The sequence below is a fragment of the Balearica regulorum genome, chromosome 4 (assembly GCF_011004875.1).
Source record: "Balearica regulorum gibbericeps isolate bBalReg1 chromosome 4, bBalReg1.pri, whole genome shotgun sequence".
Lineage (NCBI taxonomy): Eukaryota > Metazoa > Chordata > Aves > Gruiformes > Gruidae > Balearica > Balearica regulorum.
The window spans coordinates 25,103,309-25,120,962 of NC_046187.1; the positions used below are offsets into that span (position 1 = coordinate 25,103,309).

At 45.4% G+C, this 17,654-nt stretch overlaps 2 protein-coding genes across 4 annotated transcripts in view; both read right to left on the reverse strand.

The window, feature by feature from the left end:
- Positions 1 to 505: 505 nt before the first annotated feature.
- On the reverse strand, positions 506 to 5,668 carry LOC142601696 (oligosaccharyltransferase complex subunit OSTC). The gene is made up of 4 exons (XM_075751477.1): positions 5,422 to 5,668; positions 5,066 to 5,159; positions 2,533 to 2,730; positions 506 to 1,157 (listed from the first exon to the last, which is right to left on the reverse strand). Exons 1-4 carry the CDS (start codon positions 5,558 to 5,560, stop codon positions 1,139 to 1,141), a joined length of 450 nt encoding a protein of 149 aa, XP_075607592.1. The 5' UTR covers positions 5,561 to 5,668; the 3' UTR covers positions 506 to 1,138.
- A 3,325-nt stretch (positions 5,669 to 8,993) lies between these two features.
- Positions 8,994 to 17,654, reverse strand: part of RPL34 (ribosomal protein L34) — a 181,367-nt gene continuing 172,706 nt past the window's right edge. The window contains exons 1-5 of one of the 3 annotated variants that reach the window (XM_075751481.1): positions 12,687 to 12,753; positions 11,765 to 11,838; positions 11,561 to 11,660; positions 10,696 to 10,799; positions 8,994 to 9,118 (exon numbers count right to left, since the gene is read on the reverse strand). In XM_075751481.1, the coding sequence (XP_075607596.1) occupies positions 9,034 to 9,118; positions 10,696 to 10,799; positions 11,561 to 11,660; positions 11,765 to 11,829 (354 nt within the window). In that variant the 5' untranslated portion in view covers positions 11,830 to 11,838; positions 12,687 to 12,753 and the 3' untranslated portion in view covers positions 8,994 to 9,033. Of the gene's footprint in view, positions 9,119 to 10,695; positions 10,800 to 11,560; positions 11,661 to 11,764; positions 11,841 to 12,571; positions 12,583 to 12,686; positions 12,754 to 17,654 lie in introns of those variants that run through there. The other 2 variants (XM_075751479.1, XM_075751480.1) reach the window with 2 other exon arrangements.

Below are 17,654 nucleotides of genomic sequence, written 5' to 3' on the forward strand. Positions count from 1 at the left end.
TTTGATTAAGTATGTGAACAGCAATACTAACTTTGCAATTACAGGAATTAACAACATTTCTCACTGACAATTATACAAACGAAAATAGCGCTTCAAACACATATGGCTTGCAAAAAAGACATTTATGGAGATTTAGAGGGATCCTTCCTTCCCCAGAATACAATACATTACTTCAATGAAATGTGATAGTAATATTCAATCTTTTAAAATTAAAACAAAGTAAGTTGGAGCTGAGCCTCTCACACAAAAAAGCAGCAGCTTCAAAAGTAAGTTTTCTTGGCTACTGATAGCAGTATGTCATTGGATATAATGTTCATGGAAAGTACAAGCTCATGGAAAATATGAGGTTTCTTGTCCCTGATATTAAAAAAAAAAAAAAATCATTATTCAATAGTGAAAAATAAAGCTGAATTATGTGGTCATGGTAAGGTATAGCATCTCAAGCCTGGATGTAGAATAGGTCATGCACACAAGAAAAAGCTTCAGAAACTGCATAGAATTCAAATAATTTTGTAGAAAATAAGTTTTATTTGGCTCCTTTCGTACACTTTTTCAAAAAGAAATGCATATTCATACAGTTTGCCTTTCCCAGTGCATGTCTGGATTTGCTCACATAGAGCCATTAATGTCAAGGCAAAAGGTGCCTTTGAAATAATTTCAGACATGTATCTTGACTGTAAAGCATCCAAAGTTACTAATTTTCTAATTATAACTTGGAAAGAAACATTTCAGATGTTTCTTCTCCAATTCACACATGTAATTGTCCCACACAGGGAAGAGGAGACAGACCTGCAACAAAGAACTGTCAAGCCAATGGCTAATACTCATTTCAGGTGGAGCTAAAGACAGGTTCTCTATTTCATACTGAGTTGGGGTATAAAAGAAAAACTCAGCTAGGTAACTCGCTCTTTTCAAAAGCTCCAAAACAGAGGTGATAAAACATTGCTTCAAAACTACAAATCAGCCATTGAAAGTGAGAGTTTGTTGGCAAAGAAAGCACTCTTTCCCCAGTTGTTTCTCATGGTCAGGTCTCTTTCCTGTTGATGGTGACTATGGAATTTGTTTCTTGCTGCTTCTTCTTAAGCACTTCATGAAGAGAAGTAAATACAGCTCGGGCTTTCATACATCACAAGAGGTACTAACCCATCAAGTAGCCCCTACAGAAAAAAATCAAGTTAGCAAACATTAGCAGCACTCCCCAAAAAAAAAAAAAAAAAAAAAAGAGGCATATGGTCTTAAAACAAAAACTTCAGACTGCCAAAAACTCTGCTGATCAAGGCTATTTAAAAGAATAAATCCTGTCCAAGGTACAAACTGGCCAGCTTAACTACACGCTTCTTCCTCACTTGATCTTCTTCAATGAACACTGAAAATGGATTAGCCTGTTCTCAATCCAGTCTTGGTAACTGTTTGGAATTTTTGAATCCCAGATTACACTCTATGAAAGGTTCTTTATTTGTACCCTTTACACAAACTACCAGTGTTAAGATACTCAATATAACCTGACATTTTCTGGCACTTGGCACAACTCTGGTCTCTTTTTCTCTTCCACTTCTCTGAAACCCTGTTTCTTTAATGAGTTTGAGAAAGAGAACTGTTAAGACACATGTGTACTCAATGAAACAAGAGAATATATACCATCGATGAAGCAAGAAAATACAGAGGAGATCCCTATCCAGCTACCTGCTGCCAGGGAACCCAGCACTTCTGTGCTATGAAACAAGTTTTTAACTACACTGCAGAGGTTTAAAAAAAAAAAAAAAGAAAGGAGGAATGACTGTCATTGTTAAGTCAACATCTCATGGAGCTGCTCCAGAAATTAACTACCAGTACCTCTAAACATCAGGTTTCAGCTATTCTAAATGAAATAGATGGACTGAGAAATAAAGTGCAGGGGGAGGGGGGGGATTGAAAAGCCTGCATTTGGATTTTGTGTAGCCTGAAATCTCCAGATCTTTCCTATTTTTTGATCTGCAAATATAGATGCATTAAAATGTCACAAATAGTGTATGCTTCAAAATTATGTTCAGTTTTCCAGCAACAAAAAAATACCCCAGAGACATCATCTTTACTTTCAGACTGCTTTGGATGTTTCTAAACACTTGTTACGGCTGCCATCAGTTCTTCTAGTTATGATCTCTCATGTACACTGTCACTATAAAGAACTCATTTCCCTTTCTTCAAGTTCTTTGACACTTCCTTCTCCTCAAAGCCCTACCTTGTAATTACTTTTAGCTGACCAGTAGATACTCAGACTACCTTAAAATTCATTGTAAGTCAGACTCACTAATCATATCTTCTGACATACCAGGAACTGTCACCTTTTTTTAACGACAGCACAATTTTACAGTAGCTGGCCCCAAAACCATCCCACCTCATTCAAGGTGGCTTGTTCTGAAGAAAAACAACTTATAGCCAAGCTATAGATCTTTAACATATCTCATTGTATTGTCTGCTGCTCTTTAAATTTAACGTAGGTGCACATGAGCCAGAAAAACAGAAGAAAAGCTGAAAGAGTATTAAATCACTTACGGTAATTTCATCCTCATGAAAACTCTGGCCATGAAGAAGCTCAAAAGCACGCTGACAAATCCAATAAAGAGCAAAAGAAACCTATTCAGTTTGGGGATGTTTGGTGCATTGGATCGATCCAGAATTATGAATCCTAGGCCACCCATTGTAAAGAGGAAGCTGGATGCGAGCCCTTCCATAATATATTGTCCGTTTACTCTAAAGAAAAAGAAGGGGGGAGGGAAGAAGAGAGAGTCAGGAAAAGATTAAAGAAACTAGTTACATTTCAAACCCCATCTACTCAACCTGCCTTAGCTGTGCAAATATACAGGATGATTAAATCTGATAGCTGACTTTCTAACAAAAAGTAGGTATGGAAACTGACATTACACAATTACATTAAGGCTTTAACATGTAATTTATGTCTGGGACTGATAGTGTGCAAGGTGATCAGTCAAGCATAGTCGTTGTTTTATACATAATAGTGTATACTAAAGGCTACTACTCAAGCTCCTCAGTTTTCAGAAATATCTAGTCCAAAGTAGCATCTGGTTTCAGAGATGACTCGAGGTGTGGAACCATGACCCCAGAGCCACCGAGCTTCTCAAGTCTTATTTCCATCCCGATGTTTAGGCAACAGTGCCTGAATCCTCTTCCCAGTACAAATCCCACTCAAAGCACTATGTCAGCGCATGAAGCACATCTACAGGTTCCAGCACACTGCAGAAGCAGTTCTTGCCTGCACTCCGTTTTGCTACCAGCTCACTGAGCCTGCACGTAGATTGTGGAGACCCAGTCTGAAAGCACCCCAGCTCTGTCACTCCACACTGCTGAATTTCCTGTTCACAAAGCTCAGATGGAGAGAGGGGAAGCCGAGATATAGAAAGAAATATTGCACCCAGATCACAAGTCTCCTGCCTCCCACAGCCACCAATCCTTCTTCCTATCCTTGTAATTAGCAATACTAGCAACCTCATAAAATTAGCATAGATTAAACTACTGCAGATGCTAATCAGAAATGAAGATTATCATTATTGTCTCATATCCTGAAAACAATTTCATCATCTTTCATGTTGTTTTCACTGAGTTGTACTAAAGTGCTATCAACTCCCTGCAGTAACCCGATTCATCCATATTGCAACAATCTAAGCCAGTCTGAGACATATACTACATCTAGTCCAAGTCAAAATCTTTGCACAAGGCATGTCACAGACCTCACAGATTCAAAGAACTTTTTAGGTATTTAACAAAATCCATTATTTGTTTCTATACACATAAAAAAATAGTTACAAATGTAGATTTAACCCTCTTAAGACCAATTTGTTACTAAGCAGTCTCTAGTTTATTTTCAGTAATAGAAACAAAAGACTCAAAGACAACACTGTTCTTATACATTTATAACTGTGTTCCTCACTCTCAGATGTAAGAGTCCCAATTACACTGGAATTCAAAAGGCCAGAACCCGAAGTTCCACAAACATTATGTATGCTGCTATAAAATATGACCAAATATGTCTGCATCCACTACAAAATTCAACTTTAACAGCAAGGGTTTGGAATAAAGAAAAGTACTGGCAGCTCAAGACATTGTTCTTATCAGTCTTTTCATTTTTAAAAGTTTTAGAAGGACTTAGTTTTTCCATTTCCATTGATTTCAATGCTGTTGGTTGTTTGGGTTTGTTTTTTTTTTTAATATTTGCAAAACAAGGACTGATATAGAACAGATCCTGCTTTGCACAGAGAGCTCAAAAAAAAAAAAAGTCAATGCACAGCTCTGTAAGACAAGTTCAGTCACTTGTGCTTAGGCATTGGATTGAGAGCAGCCCTGAGGAGAAGGACTTGGGGGGGGGGGGTGGTTGATGAAAAGTTCAACATGAGCTGGCAATGTGCACTTGCAGCCCAGAAAGCCAATCGTATCCTGGGCTGCATCAAAAGAAGCATGACCAGCAGGTCGAGGGAGGGGATTCTCTGCTCTCGTGAGATCCCACCTGGAGTACTGCGTTCAGCTCTGGGGTGCCCAACATAAGGACATGGAGCTGTTGGAGCAGGTCCAGAGGAGGTCCATGAAGCTGATCAGAGGGATGGAGCACCTCTCCTACGAGGACAGGCTGAGAGAGTTGGGATTGTTCGGCCTGGAGAAGAGAAGGCTATGGGGAGACCTTAGAGCAGCCTTCCTAAAGGGGGCCTACAAGATAGCTGGAGAGGGACTGGTAGCAGTGGTAGGGACTGGTATGGCATGTAGCGATAGGACAAGGGGTAATGGCCTTAAGCTGAACGGGGGTAGATTTACATTAGATGTGAGGAAGAAATTCTTCATGATGAGGGCGGTGAAGCACTGGAACAGGTTGCCCAGAGAGGTTGTGGAGGCCCCATCCCTGGAAGTGTTTAAGACCAGGCTGGATGGGGCTCTGGGCAACGTGGTCTAGTGGAGGGTGTCCCTGCCCACAGCAGGGGGGTTGGAACTAGATGATCTTTGAGGTCCCTTCCAACCCAAACCATTCTATGATGCTATGATTTGCAGCACCTCGCGTGCGGGTGCGGAGCCCTGCTCCTACCTGTATGCCAAGAAGGCCACTGGCCTCTGATGCCCATGTTCATCTGTCATCGACCCCACGCTGGGAGGTTCCACAATCACGTCATAGATAATCCCTGCAGGGAGAAAAGCAAACATCACCTTTGACTCAGCGCAGCAAACAGCCAGAACTGCTCTCACACCGCAGGGGCGCCCGGAGGTGGCCGAGGTTCGCGTTTTACGACCGATCTGGAGCCGGACAAGGAGTCAGCAGCAGCGGCGGCGGCGGCTCTACTACCCGGTGCAGGGGCCTGCAGCCCCCCCCGCCCCCAGAGGAAGACCTACTCTGTAAACGGGGTCTCCCGCTCACACCGCCCGCCCCACCGGCCCCGGCCTCACCTCCGGTGATGAGGAAGTAGGACACCACCACCAGCGCGTAAACGGTCATGGCCGAGGGCATGTGCACCCAGCTCGGCCGCTTCAGCTTGATGTTGGGGCACTCGAGCACGGCGAAGGGCAGGCGGTACAGCGTCTCCATGGCGGCGGCGCGGCCCAACGGACAGCCGCTGCTCCCGGCCCGGCCCGGCTCGCCCCGCCGCTGCCGCCCTCCACGACCGGACACGAAGGCGGAAACGGAAATTGGCTGCCGCGTCCTGACAGGGTAAATTAACAAATTTTTAAAAAGCCGACCTAAATGAAACCACCCAAAAGTGACGCTCAGGAGAAAATGAGCGACATAAAGTAAAGGCTTTTTTTTTTTCTGCACAAAAACATCTGGAAACGCAGACCGCCTCCGCCGGGGGAATCTATCCATCTTACTCACCTGCCAGGATCCAACAGCCCTGACGTGTCGGTGCTGGGTAACGGCGAGGAGCTTGGGGCGGGGCCGAGGGCGGGACAAGGGGCGCAGACCCCGCCCCCGGGCTGGGCAGCCACGTGGCCGCCCCCTCCCGGGCGCCGCGCTCCCGCGTTGACACGTACGGACGCTTTACGCCACCAGCCTCGCGTACGGAATAGTGCCTGCGCGGACGTGCGACACCTGCCCCGCAGCCAAGGGGCGGGAGCGCCCTTCGGGCGAAGCGACCCCCGAGCGCTGCGGCAGCTTCCTGGCAGGGGGAAGGAAACACCCGCGCCCCGGGGCGGTACGGGCCCGAGGGAAAGGGAAAGATCCAGAGCAGGCTCCACCCGAGTCCCTGGGCTTGCGGGGGGAGCAGGGCGGGGACGCCCCTTGCCTGCAGCACGGGATGCGGTGACTTCCTGGCCCGCAGCCGGAGGAGACCCCAACGCTGCACACAGAGCGGGGCGTCAAACCAGCAGCAGATGACGGCGAGCGCGGTACCTGCGTGCACACGAAACCCCTCACACGCTCCTGTAAGCGGACAAACGCCTTGCTGGCCCAGGCCAGCAGCAGGGCCAAGCTGCTGGTCAGCTCCGCTGAGGCTCGGGATGGAGACAAGCACCCAGGCAGCACTGAAGGGAGAAAAAAATCCCCGTTTTGAGTGTAAGTTTGTCTAGTTCCTCCTGCTTCATCAACAGGGGCAAGAAATAGCAGTTCCTGTCTTCTCTATACCTTTACCTGAGCTGAGGTCAAGTCTCCTGACAGCACGGGAAGTGTCTCCTTCAGAAAAGGCACCTGGCAGCACTAGCTGAAGAGAAGTAACAGGGCCATAAAAAAACCCTCAAAAACCACTTAAGCACCCAAATATAGGAGGACTGATGCCTTTCAGCGGGCATCAACGCCAGAGAGAAGCAATCAAAACCATCTCAACACCAACCCCTCACTCCAGGTTACACGGTGAGCGCGCCCTGCCTCGCCGAGCCATCCAGCCTGCCACCCGCTGCGCAGAGGGCACCGGCACCCCCGAGGGGTATCGTGCCCCCAGTGACTGCCCCCAGACCTACGCTGCAGCTGTCTGCTCAGGACATTACTTTTCAAAACTATTAAAAAAAAAAAATAAGGGCTTTATTAACCATTTCACTGACACTTTGCCTAATCACTGCTTTTATTTCTGCCCACAGTGGCGATACCACTTCTCCAAACTCATACTTCAGTTGCCTTTCAGTGCAATCATGCCATTATAATTAGCTGTTTTCGGTTTTAGCCCTCGTTTGGAAAAATCCCCCTCTCAGCGCGATTTGTCTGTCAACAGACATTTATGACATTTCTCATAATTATTCCAAAACTATTCTCTCCCTCCATCTTTCCTCCTTTCTGAAAGCCCCAAGGAAAACTTTAATCTCGCAGCTTTTAATGTAAAACAGGAGCACTTTTGGGGCAGGTTAGACACACTTGCCCTACTTGCTGCTGCTTCTTTAAAAAACCTTTTTTCCAGCATGCCAAAGTACTCAAGTTCGTACTAGCACAGTAAGGCAACAACTAATAAAATTTTAACTTTGTAAACTAACTATAGTAACAGCACCTAAAAATGTCAGAGTAGCAATGCTAGTCTTAGAACCTCCTTTAATTAGCTACGGCCTTTGGAATAAGTTTTAGCATAACCTGAGTTGAGGAGAAATAAACTCTTCATACTTAAGATTGTATGAATTATCTGCAACATTTATCCATTTTGAGAACATTGACAGAATTATTTCAATGACTTGGCACACTGTGAAGCAATTCTTGGCAGGGTACGGCTCCTTTCACCCCGTGCAGTGTTAAGTCAGTTATCCCGGACCACGGCCTTCTCCTCTTGTCAAACCCAGCAGGCACCAACACCACCCTCGAGTCTGCAGGCGGTTGACCCATAGTATCAGCTCGCTGTCACTGAAAGGGCAGGTCTTTTCATCAACTCCACTTTCTGTGCTCTGTTTCTTGGCTGACTGTGCAGCCTGGCAAGCTTCAGAGCCAGGCACGGTGTGAACAGACAGCATACAGTCAGGAGGAGGAATCCTCACACATCTCAGAGCCGGAGCGTGAGCAGACTCCACAAGTCATCTAAGAAACCTTTTCAAAGGGCATCCTCACTGCTCCCTGTAAGTCTGTGCACTCAGTAATTATGTGTCCTCCTTCCTTATTCTGGTGGTGGAGCTCACTACTTTTTGAAAAAATAATTCTTGGTAAGAACAGATACCCACTTCTTGTCAGATACTAAGAACAGTTGCAAAATTCAGAGCTGGGGGTGAGGAATAATGCAAGAATTACCCTGAGTGCGTTAGAGCACTCCTGGATAGCGTTACAGGCACATTTATAGTTCTCTCTACAAAACACAGTAAAGCAAAGCAGCAAAATGAGTCCATTTCCACTTTGTACATTACCATTACAATCCCAGTGATAAACCAACAGAACTTTGGTTCAAGTTTCAATACCAGTGGCCTAAATTGCTACTCTAAAACCCAGTTTTGGAAGTCATTAAAGGTCTGTCCTAACTGTGCCCTGGAGCACTGCTTGTATCATACCTCTAACTGCTGACCCAGGAAGCACCTAACAAACAAACATCTGCAGCTTTCTCCCAGGAGATCCACATGTAGCAGTACACAACTGTCTGGTGGATACAGCCCTGGCTTCCAGATGTCAGACTATTCTCTGCACCCTCACACTCGAGTAACAGCAACTACAGCACATACTATTAAAAAAAAAATTACCTTAGGCCTGTACTAGCTCTCCTCCTCATCTAACAATCTCTCTTCCAGTCTTTAGTCTGTCTTCTTTTGTTTGCTTTTCTTTTTCAGATTCCTAACTTTCTTCTGAGCCAAGTCCTCTGATGACTTCACACATAGCTGCTGCTGTGAACAAAACACCTGCATTGCTCAAAGTTACTCCAATCCCTCTACAGGATTGTCAGACAATCAGGGAGTCCCATTTAACCAGATCTCCTTCCACCTGCACAACTTCCCTGTCCGCAGGCAGCACAGAATACAGCATCCTGACTTAAGGGTTTTGTTGCACCAAGCCCCAATTCTGCGTTACAGAAGCTGTGAGAAGCAGCTCCTACCAGCTGAGGATAGCACGTGGAATGACAGGACACAAGGAAAGTGGTGCTTTCATTTATTGGGCTGAAACTACAAATAGATTCACTTTGACTTCTGGCTCTGTGCTTGTGCCTTCAACACTTTCACAACGATCTTCTGCTCCTCAATGAGAAAAGCTCGTTTGATTCTGGAAAGGAAAAACAACAGGACATGTATTTACTTAAGTGGAAACGCAAAAATAAAACAAACTTACAGTTAGTTTTGCCATCTCCAACATTCATTGCACATGTGGTGTTAGTTCCACAACTACTTAAAAAGAAGCCACCATCAAAAGACAGGGACGGTGGCACTGTTCAACCATAGCGGTTCAGGGAAGAAAGAAGGCCTAGTGCAGCTACAAATTTAGGGCGAGTGGCTTGTAGGCAGGTGAGATAATACCTGATGGCTGAACACTCGAAAAATTACCACCTTCATGAACTTCAAAGGCAAAAAAGCAAAACACCTCACTGGCAAACTAATTTAGCAGTTCTTAAGGTCAGAATTGGTGTGACCAGCTGTGGTCAGCTCTCTTCCTTAGAACTACAGGAAACTTTACGTGAACCGTGCTACCAAAAGAAGAACAGTTCCCCTCTCAGGATTAAAGCTTCTTTGCACATAAACAGAGAAAACCCTGGTAGGCCAAGTCATGCCTAAATACGATTATTTCTGGAAGACATGCAGGGCCATGGTGCAGATGGACCTATGTGATAGTACTCACACACGAACAGCCTATTTGGTGGCTTCAAGTTAAAAGCACAAATATACCACAATCTCTTCTACCTTTAAAACATTACAATGCCATTCCATGTACATTTGGTATATATGGCTACATTCAAAGCACAATAAAGCTACCAAAGATGCCTAAACAGACACAGGAGAAACACCCGCCAATTACAGGGAAGGAGGCGATTTTGGTTTTAGGCAGAATAAGGTATACTCCTGTATTCAAAACTCATGTACCAAGCTCAATAAAGTGTTTGGGAAAACAACTCAAAAAAATCTGGTTTTTAACAGAGAAAAATTACACTATAGATCTGTAGCTATAACAATCTGTCTTCAGTGGCACCTAATGTGATTTAACTTAGAATTCATACAAGCAGAAAAAAATTGCTGGCAAGCTTTGCACTACAGATGAAAAAAATGGTATTAGACTGCTAACTCCAGAGATCTGCTTTGATTACCACTCACAGAGATGGCATATTCTTTGTAATACGCATTCTTCCTCAAACTTGCCAAGGAAGTATGGATGTACAGCTGTTACCCGAAAAAACTGAATTCAGGAAGGGCCATCAAAGGCCATCTTAAAGCTTAACCACATAAAGATGCTTAATATGCAACAAATTAATACCTTTTAATCCCAAAATACCACAAAGAGGCCAAAACTATCTTTGCATTAGACAAAAGAATAGAAGAGAAAAAAATCTTTACTATGGAGGGTCAATATAAAACCCCGTAACGAGCAGACTGTTTAGCACCAAAGCAACAGCGCAGTAGGAAATCACAAAGAACACAAACTCTCTACAAAAGGAGCTCCACATGCAGTCCAATCCAAGGGACGAAAATCACACGTCACTGCTAATGTGCCCCATGCTTACCCCCTCCATTTTACTACACCAAAGTCAGACAACAGTCTTCTAAGTTTTGGCCCACATTATGAAAGTAGTGAGATGCAAAAAGCTCGTACAAAATAAGCTCAACAATAAAATTAGCCTTCTGTGAGCTTACCTGTCGCGGACACACTTAGCACACATGGAACCACCGTAGGCTCTGCTAACGTGCTTCTTCGTTTTTGACAGCCTCATCAGAACTTTAGGACGCACAGCACGAACCTACAGGAAGCAAAATGAGAAGTGTATAGTAAGATAGTAATTTTGGATAACAGCCATATTAAGAAAATTCACTTCGATAATTTAAAAAAGCAGCAGCACCTGAAGTTGACTATTCAAAACGCAAAAAATTGACTGAAGTTGCAGCTTGTTATACATACCATCTTCAGCATTCCTAAGCTGATCTTTTCATTCTACCATACAGGTTCACCAGTAGATTCATAATTTAAACAATTTTTATAAAAAAGATTGTTTTCCCAAGTGTAGGAACCGCTCAAAGACAGACATTACTCAAGCATTCCCATCACTGTTAAGAGCAATGGCATTGCACCAACAGCGCATTTTGGAGGAAACTGTCGTGTTAAAAACATTCATTCCTTTCTTCTAAAACTGAAAGTCAAACTTAGTTTATGGGTTTTTTTGAAAGCCGACCTAATAGGTCCAATTTAGACTTTTAAACTGGCCACAGAATCACCTCTGTCTAACTCTAAAAATTTCAGCCAGTAACAACTTCTGGAACAAGGAGGTTCAGATGTAACAGCAATGAAAACCACAACCATTGAAAAAGCACGTATTTTTTTAAGCTTTCAAAGCCTGTTTCACAAGTTAAATGTTACAACATTCAGATAAGAATATGTTAAAGAAGAAAGTTGTTCATATGAGAATCCATCAATAGGCAGGCATATATGACTTGAAAAGGCTCTTTGTACTGAATAAACATTTCTGAAAGAAAAACCTAAAATGCCAGTAAGCCTAATACTTACACCACGAAGTCTTCCTGGGCATATACCACATGCTGACTTTGGTGCCTTCCCTACTTTCTTGGTGTAAAGGTAAACAATCCTGTTCCCGGGTGTGCGGGACCTAAGTATGGCAGAAAAATACTTTGTTAATGTAATAATCAAACCCTAAACTTAGCTTTCTTAAAAATTAAGGGTTTTTTTTTTTAGAAACTATGTCTTACTTACAATCTAGTCTTGTTGGAAGCTGTATTGTAGGACAGCCTACGGCGGTAGGTCAGGCGCTGAACCATTTTTTACACCTAAATTAGTTAAAAACAGAGCAGCACTTGTTTAAGAGGTCAACATCCACATGGAAGTTTGCACACCACAGCATCACCTGCACTGAAGCACCTAGCTAGATCTGAATCAGCAGCTGCTGATTAGGTATTAACAAAATTAAAGCATTTCCTCATCAATGGCAACCAACACAATTACATTAAAAAACACCAAAACACGTGACAGTGGGTAGAATGTGATTTGCAATAAAGATTCACTCAAACTAACTTGAACGCAGTTCAACATCCTGGTCCTGCTGTGTGATGTCATGCTTCCTTAGAAAACTGTTTAAAGCTTTACCAGCTGTGTATTTTTTAATGAATGCAAGCCTCGTTGGCCAGGCTGAAAACCGAGCTGAAGCAAAGGCTATCTTTTCTTTTCTCATCTGACACCAAACTATTAGTCACTCCCCGGGCCCAGACCGGAGCCTTCTCCGGGCCCCGCACGGCGCGACGAGAGCAGCGAAACCCGCGGTACCCCGCTTCAGCAGCGGCGCAAGGGAGTAACGCCCCAAGGCGGCACCAGCCGCCCTCAGAGCCCCTCAGGGCAACCCCCCGCCGCCGGGGCTGGCACCCTCCCCGGCCCAGCGCCGCAGCCCCGGCTCGCTGCGGCCCGGGAGACGCATGCCGCTCTGGACAGCCCCGCCGCGGAGGCCTGAGGAGGCCCGGCCTCTCCACCGCGCAGCTCCGACCCGCCGCCGGCCCCAGCGCGGGCAGCGGCGCCGCCGGTCCCTCACCACAGCCCCCCGGGGCCCCTGGCCGACCCCACCGCCCGCCGGGCCGCGGATGTGGGCGGATGGGCACCGACAGCCCTCAGCCACCCTCCGCCATACCTGGCGCCGCCGGACCCGGAAGAGGAAGCGGAAGCGTGCGGGTCAACATTGAAATAGTGGCGCTTTGGATGCGGAAAGAGCAGCGGCGCCTGCGCGCTGTAGCTCGTCTCCCGGCCATGGAGAGTAGGCGCCGCCATGTTGAACGGCAGCGGAGGTGCAAGGGTGGCGCCATGTTGTACGGCTGAAGCGGGGCGGGGCGCCGCTCAGCGGCAGGAGCGGGGTGAGAGAGGCCGGGCCGGCGGCGGAGGTGACGGGGGGCGGCCGGGGCCGGGGTCTCGGTAAAGCGCGACAAAATCCTCTCTGCTGCACATCCTTCGCTTTTCCCAGGGATCCTCTGCACATGCTCTGCCCCCCCCCTTTTTGTTTTTAATTTTTTGTATGTTTTACTGAAAAACCATTTTTCTAAACCATCAGCTGCTTTCCCCAGAAAAAACATTTTGTTCTTCATGATGGCAGTTACGTAGTTGTAGGCCCATAAGCCGTTTCTCAGTCTGCTGTCCTAAGCTCTAAATTACCGGTCACTCATACGCGCTTTTCCACGCCAAACCGGCAGATAACACACCTGGAAACGATGTGCTCTTATGCAAAACTTACGTGGGGAAAAAGCTGGTTCCCCCTTGAACACTGCACCCCTTCTGCCAGCGTCGGGGGGAGGGGGTTGCACCTCCCCGCTTTTTGCAGCGTTCAAGTTGTTCAAGAATACCTGGCCCTGAGCACCGCCGTGCTCTCCCCCCACACACCCCCGGAGACGTTCTCGCTGCCGCCCCACGGCCGCCTTCCCGGGCACCGCACCAGTCTGCGCCCGATCCCGAAACTGGGCCCCTGCGGAGAGGGGCACAATACCAAACAAAACAATAGGCATTTGCCCGACACCTCCTCGCCGCGCCGGGAGTCTTGGACGGAAAATGCTCTTGGCTGTTCAGCAGGGCACGTGCTCGCGGTCTCCGTGCTCCGGGGCAGGCGCTCAGGCAGGAATATAAAGATATAAAACTTTCTGCTGGTCAGGTCAAAGGTTCACCTGACCCAAAATCCCATTTCCAAGCCATAGGAAAAGCACAGGGGAAACGGGACACAGCTAGTTGGTCTTTCCCTTAATAGACCTTCCCCACGCTCCGCCGTCAGCATCTTAGGAGCTTCCTGAGCTGGGTCGTGTTTTCTTAATTTTGTATTTAATAGCCTCTGGTAGCTCCCTGAGAAAAGAAAAGAAGGGAAACAGCAAGAGCTAAGGGAGCATAAGATGGCTTGTCATCAGCCAGAAACAGCATTCCAGTGGTGCCAGATGAGCCAAATCTGTGGTTATTAAAAAATAAACGTACAAAAGCTATCCCTATCAGCCCCTTGCAGTTACATTAAGCACCACTTTCGTAGGAAGGAAAGGAGGAATGCTCACCAGAAGGAGCCCCACTGGATTACCCTTCTCCCAGACGTTTGTTCCAGCTCCCATCCCAGGCGTGCATGCCCCTGACGCGCCAAAGACCAAGAGATTTTAAAGCACGCGTTTCGATCCCTTCGCTGCAGGCGGTGGTCCCGCACAGCCGCACAAAGTTCACCCCCTCCGTCACGCCACGCGTGCCAGCGCGTTGTGGCTGCTCTCCAAATGGATGCCGCCTTACGCGGGCACGGTCTCGGTGCAGCGGCAATGGGAGATCGCCATCAGCAAGGACCGCAGGATTGGGCCCGGCGGCTGTAAGCCGTGACATACCCTTTTGCTCCGCTGGCCTGAGCACTGTTCTATAGCGATAACCAGGGACCCGCAAATTAAATATGTAGGACGCCGCTGCCATCGTTAGCGGCTTCGGCTTTGCTTTTGGAGAGTGGCGCGTGCTCAGAAAGCTTTGATGTGTGCTCCTGGCCTTATTTACGGGTTTGCAACTCACGGTTCATTGTGCTGCATCCTCCCTGTTTTCAATCTATAATTGTTATTTTGGTTAATTATTGACTCTTTTTAAGTGCAAATTATGGACACCAGAATTTTTCTAATTCATGAAAGAAGAGAAAATATGTATGAACTAGATTTTAGGGTATATTTAAAATAGGAGTGTGTTGCAGATGACAAGTAAATTTCAGAGCAATTAGAGTATTTAATATGAACTTTCTAGGCCCAGAACCCTGAGGGGAATAAGCAAGCCAATTAAATTAGATTAAATAATCATGCCTAAATATAAAAGTGTAACAGATTCCAATTGTTAAAGAACAACACTATTAAATTATGATGGAATAGTTTAGTTTAGATGTTGCCAGTGCAACAGGTAACTATTTTATTATTGAATAACTGTGTTGATTTTTTTGGAACTTACCTGATTTGGGCTCTAAACTCAACTGGTGTAAGTTGTAGGAGCTGTCAATTAAATTCCAGCGGTTCGCTTATACTGATGCCCTGGCCTAGTTTTTCAAACATTTTCAGTTTATTTTGTAAAAGGAACAGGGCTGTCAGGCAAACGGCTCGCCAGGGCATCCAAAAATGTTAGCTTTATGACAACTGGTTTAATGCTATCTAATGTGGGGATAACATTTGAAGCAGGAGCTCACTAAGCCCGTTTTGTACAGATTAGTGCTCGCCAAGAGATTCTCCCATGTTCTCTGCTACTCCTACCTCTTCACAGGACCGAACCATCTCTTTTGGGAGCGGCTATTTCTCATGTCTGACATATCTCATTAACTCTTTCTCCACTTTCTTCTTTCCTTGAGTACAACAAAGGGGATGGATTAGCAAACGCACAACCAGCCAACTTGGAAAAGTAATGGTGGTGTCCTACAAAACCCATCATTTTTTTCCCCTGCTAGGATGTCGGGGGAAGCAAAGGACCTGAGGATGTGGGCTTTTTTCCTTAAGAAGACTGGAGGTTGGCTCCCAGGGTGCATTTGCTTGCTGTCACTGTAAAACTGGAAACCTCTTTTCTACCAGACATGATTAGAAAGATAATAATCTCTGATGGCAGATTAGTAATGTGGTGCATTTTGCATGGGCCAGCAAGTTGTCACCAATTTTATTTACTGCACCAGAAGAAGGCTTTCTTCACAGTGTAAGACCAGTTTGTGATATATTGACCATCCTTTCTTTCTTTTCCACATGTTCCTCTCCTTACCTTTCTTTCTTATGAAAATGCCTGTCTATGTGTGCAACCATTCCCTTGGTCGCATGGGAAGTTCCACCAGAGTGAGAGCAAAAGTGCCCAAATGAGCAGGGCTGGATGAGCCCGGCTGGACCCCTGGGAAGCATCCCCCTTCACTTTCCTCACCCTCCTCTCCCACTTCCCAGGATCTCCCAGGCCCCATCAACTGGAGGACTCTGCAGCTCCATCAACCTCTCCTCATGGATCCTTACAGTGCAGCAGTTTTCCAGGGCTCTCCTGCACCATAAGCTTCAATGAAAACATGAGATATTGTTTTCACTCGTATGTGTGATTCAGTGATAGCTGAGCGTTATACTGTTCCCGTTAAGCTGCAGCCACGATACCATTTCTATGAACAGCAGAGGATATGTGTTTCAGAAATGTCTCGTTTAAATTAGAATCCCACCTCAGGATTAGGTCTGTAAATGAGGGAAGGGAGCGAGAAACCTTGGAAAAGTACTAGCAACTGCCAAAACGGGCAGAAAGAAGAAGAGGTCCTATGGTCCATTGTCTCTCCAGAGCTTTTTTTTCTTAAAAATCCCCTTCTCTTTCCTCGTTAACTACGTGGTGTGTGTCACGATCTGATTATATTCATTTATATCAACATAACCTTCCACAACACAGACCTGTGCAAATTACGTTATGAGAAACTGTAGTTCATTTCCATTTCAGTGGAGCTTGTTAAACAAGCAAAATTATTTTGTAGCAAAGGGAAAAACAATTTAGTGGAATGCACTCCTAGCATAGGAAGTACATAACATCATATTTGGGTTGAAACTTTTTCTGTCAGAAATGTCATAACCCCGTAAGAAAGAGAATTAAAATCCCGTTATTTTAATTTACATCTAGCCACGAGATAAGTAAAGTTATCATTGAAATTCTAATTAAATAGGATGATTGACTAAGGTAGGACATCAAAGAAGAGAAGTGAATATGATAAGTCAAAGTCTTATTAATTAGTCCGCGTGGAAGAAATTCCAGGGACGTCAAGCTGAGGCTGCTGCAAGGAGAAAAAAAGCAGACAAGAAAATGTGTGTTTCTTTGAAGTTAGGAACTGAGATAGTGATGGAGGTAATTGTGTCTGACTGGATCCAGTAATGAAGAGCCGTAAATCAGACCTAGGAATCGGAGGAAAGATTCTAGTAACGAATGTGGCTGCCCCCCTGCTGCGAAGAAACAGAATGCAGAGCTGACTAATTGACCCAGTCTATCTCCCAGTAGCTCTCTGTTATTATTTATTAATTTTTAATTTCTGAATTATTTACGTTCTGGGAAATTATTTTTGACAGCCTGTTAGGCGTGCCAAAGTTAATGGAGGATGAAAGGACCGGTACTAGAATTAGCAGGGATGTAGTCACAGGCTACTGAATTTAATGATTTTGGAAGGGAAAATTGATTTCACACAGCGTGTCACTTTATACTACTTTAGGGATACACCAGCTATTTGATTAATTGAGGAATAACCAACTCAAAGTATATTTGAAGTGTAAATGAATCACAGTGCTCAGCTGTTTATTTTTCCCCTTTTCTGATGAGAACACTGAGTTTGCTTAAAGTTGCTGATTAAAACCAATACAGGTAGGCCCCATACTCACACCTGCTTACTTTCTTCTGACTTAGGAAAAAAAAAAAATCTCACCATCTGGAGGAGACATGCAATCCTCCATCTCACTTGGGATGGAGATCGTCCTTCCTACACGACGCCTAATTAAACAGGCTTTGTGCGCACTCCCCCTCCCCCTGCGGAAAGTGTTTAAGACAGAGCAAGGTACCGAGCCCGCGCAGCCGAGAGGTGAATTCTGCACGGTGGCGGCTCAGGGCTGATTTTCATCCAGTCCCCGAGAGGAAGTAGGGG

What these genes read in the sequence shown, in the direction of transcription:
- LOC142601696 (XM_075751477.1), bottom strand. Translation starts at nt 5,560, where the DNA reads ATGGAGACGCTGTACCGCCTGCCCTTCGCCGTGCTCGAGTGCCCCAAC. An exon ending in CTACTTCCTCATCACCGGAG is followed by an intron (nt 5,160 to 5,421) that starts GTGAGGCCGGGG and finishes TTCTCCCTGCAG; the next exon opens with GGATTATCTATGACGTGATT. An exon ending in GTGGCCTTCTTGGCATACAG is followed by an intron (nt 2,731 to 5,065) that starts GTAGGAGCAGGG and finishes CTTTTTCTTTAG; the next exon opens with AGTAAACGGACAATATATTA.